At 57.4% G+C, this 2545-nt stretch overlaps 1 protein-coding gene across 1 annotated transcript in view; it reads right to left on the bottom strand.

Annotated features, from left to right (window-relative positions):
- Positions 1–122: 122 nt before the first annotated feature.
- Positions 123–2545, bottom strand: part of TSTA3 (tissue specific transplantation antigen P35B) — a 2733-nt gene continuing 310 nt past the window's right edge. The window contains exons 2-10 of the mRNA XM_009578448.1: positions 2500–2540; positions 2149–2277; positions 2002–2075; positions 1637–1770; positions 1424–1488; positions 1149–1215; positions 980–1059; positions 641–740; positions 123–192 (exon numbers count right to left, since the gene is read on the bottom strand). Coding sequence (XP_009576743.1) covers positions 137–192; positions 641–740; positions 980–1059; positions 1149–1215; positions 1424–1488; positions 1637–1770; positions 2002–2075; positions 2149–2277; positions 2500–2540 — 746 coding nt within the window. The 3' untranslated portion in view covers positions 123–136. The remainder of the gene's footprint in view (positions 193–640; positions 741–979; positions 1060–1148; positions 1216–1423; positions 1489–1636; positions 1771–2001; positions 2076–2148; positions 2278–2499; positions 2541–2545) is intronic.

The raw sequence follows: 2545 nt of genomic DNA, 5'->3' as shown, positions 1-2545 counted from the left end.
CCAACTGGATTTTACTTTGGAAATGTCATTGTCACCCCCCAGCCCTGTCCTCTGCCCCAGCAAAGGACAACCCTGAGATGAAAAGGATGATGCCGGTGCTGGGTGATGCCAGTCCCGGTGCTGCATTGGCCCCCCATCACTTCCTGGCGTTGGCGTAGTTGGTGCTGAACCAGGCGCAGGTCTCCTTCACAGCTGGGGAGGGAGAAGATGGGTTTGGGGACTGAGAATGCAGTTTGTTCATAGAATCACAGAATAGTTTGGGTTGAAGGGACCTTTAAAGACCATCTAGTCCAACCCCCCTGCCATGGGCAGGGACATCTTCAACTAGATCAGGTTGCTCAGAGCCCCGTCCAACCTGACCTTGAATGTTCCCAGGGATGGCGCATCTACCACCTCTCTGGGCAACCTGTGCCAGTGTTTCATCACCCTCGTTGGAAAAAATGTCTTCCTCATATCTAGTCTGCATCTCCCCTCTTTTAGTTTAAAACCATTCCCCTTTGTCCTGTCGCAACAGGCCCTGCTAAAAAGTCTGTCCAGAAGCCCCCTTTAAGTACTGAAAGGATGGATCACCCTGATGCCACCAAAGCTAATTGCAGTGGGTGGGGCCCCCCCCCCTTTTTCCTGGAGCCCCTCATCTCACCTTGCCTGAAGGGTGTGAACTGGAAGCTGGGCAGGTAGTGCCGTAGCTTGGTGTTGCTGGCTGTCTTCTTGAACTGCCCGTCTGCTTTGGTAGTGTCAAACTGGTGTGGGAGGGATTAAGGGAAACCAAATGGGGGAAAACAAGGTGGGAAACCCCACCACATCCTGGCTGGGGCAGCGGGAGGGATGCTTGAGGTGCTGGGGCAGGAGAGTTGCTCAGGGTGCTGCTCTGGACCATGGCATCTCCCATGGAACCCTACAGCTGCTGGTGGGAAGTGGGGTGCCCACCATGCCACGGCAGTCCTGCGAGCGAGGGGGGCCAGCCTGCAGTGAAGGATACAACAAGCTCTCCCCTGAAGTCCATTGCCTCTATGATCGTCTCTGCTGCCTCCCTGATGGAGACTTCATCTTCTTCTCCCACTGTGGAGAAGGACATGATTGTGGCCATTCCTCCATCTTCTTGGAAAGGGGCTGGAGCCCCTTGTTGTAGGGAGGCAGACAGGGCTTACCTGACAAAATGATGGGCTCTACCTCATCGTATTCCCGCAAGACCCAAAGGAAGAGCCGGGCCAGGTCCTGCGGAGGGGAAGATGGCTCTTGGGGGGTGGCTGCTGTCCCCCAGCCCTCCCATTGTATGGGGACCCAACCCTGACGATGGCCAACACTGCCCAGGACAACCCAGGCAGGCTCAGACTCTGCCGGGATCCAGGTGTCGGCCCCCCCAGCCCCTTATGCTGCCCTCCCCAAGCTGTGGGAGGCAAGCGCTCCCCAAGGCCACACATACCAGGGAGTAGATGAACTGTCTCCTGGGCTTGCCCGTGCCCCAGACAGTCAGAGCTGAGCCGGTCTCTGAGGGATGAAGGAGAGCACGTCCATGAGCATTAGAGCCACCTCCACTGACTCTGGCTACCCTGCAGAGCTCGTGGAGCAGGCAGAGGGGAAAAAAACCCAACCCAACCCTCCCAAAGAAAGCCGTAAGAAGTTCTGCCACACTCACGTTTCGCCAGGTAGACCTTATGGATGAGCCCCGGCAAGACGTGGCCGTCCTCGATGTTGAAGTTATCGTGTGGACCGAAGACGTTGGTGGGGATGACGGCGGTGAAGCGGCAGCCATGCTGCTCGAAGTAGCCCCTGGGTGAGAGTGTAGGGGGTGCAGGTGGGTTGTCCACCAGCCGCAGTCACCCCTGCTCCGGCACAGAGCTGGCCCCAGAAGACCCCAGCCAGCAGCATCTCCATCTGCTGAGCCCAGGTATCGTCCCCAGCTCCATTTAATTCCTGGGAGCCCCCGGGGATCCCCTTTGCCCTGACAACTGGAGGGTGCTCGCAGCCCGCAAGGGCTCTCCCATGTCCCCCCCACCGCACCTATTCTGGATGTCGATCATCCTCTTGGCGTAGGAGTAGCCGAAGTTGGAGCTGTGAGGTGGCCCGTTGTGAATCTGGGGACAAGAGAGCAGAGAGTTAAGCAGGGCAGGAACCCCCTGGGCTGTGCACGGGAATGGAGATGCTCACCATGCTCTCATCGATGGGGTACGTCGTCTTGTCTGGGAAGATGCAGGTGGAGAGGCACGAGACCACCTTCTGCACCCCCATCTCGTACGCTGAGTGCAGGACGTTGTCATTGATATGGATGTTTCTCCTCTGGGGATAGAGAGATTTGTCAGATCTGTGGGGTGGGGACCCCCAAAACCCTGCACCCTATGTGTAATAACTCATTAATAACTCCAAAAACCAAACGAGCTCTGGTTTGGCCCCGGGAGCAGAGCAAGCCATGTCCCCGTGTCCCCATGTCCCAGCTTGGGGAGGGCAGGGGGTTACAGCATCCTCAGGGGCTCCAATACCACCCGTTTGCCATATGCTCACCCAAAAATCCAGGTTGTAGCGGATGTTTTTGAAGAGGCCCCCGACC

This window comes from Fulmarus glacialis, unplaced genomic scaffold (genome assembly GCF_000690835.1).
Source record: "Fulmarus glacialis isolate BGI_N327 unplaced genomic scaffold, ASM69083v1 scaffold30105, whole genome shotgun sequence".
NCBI lineage: Eukaryota > Metazoa > Chordata > Aves > Procellariiformes > Procellariidae > Fulmarus > Fulmarus glacialis.
This window is presented reverse-complemented; position numbering and strand designations above follow the sequence as displayed.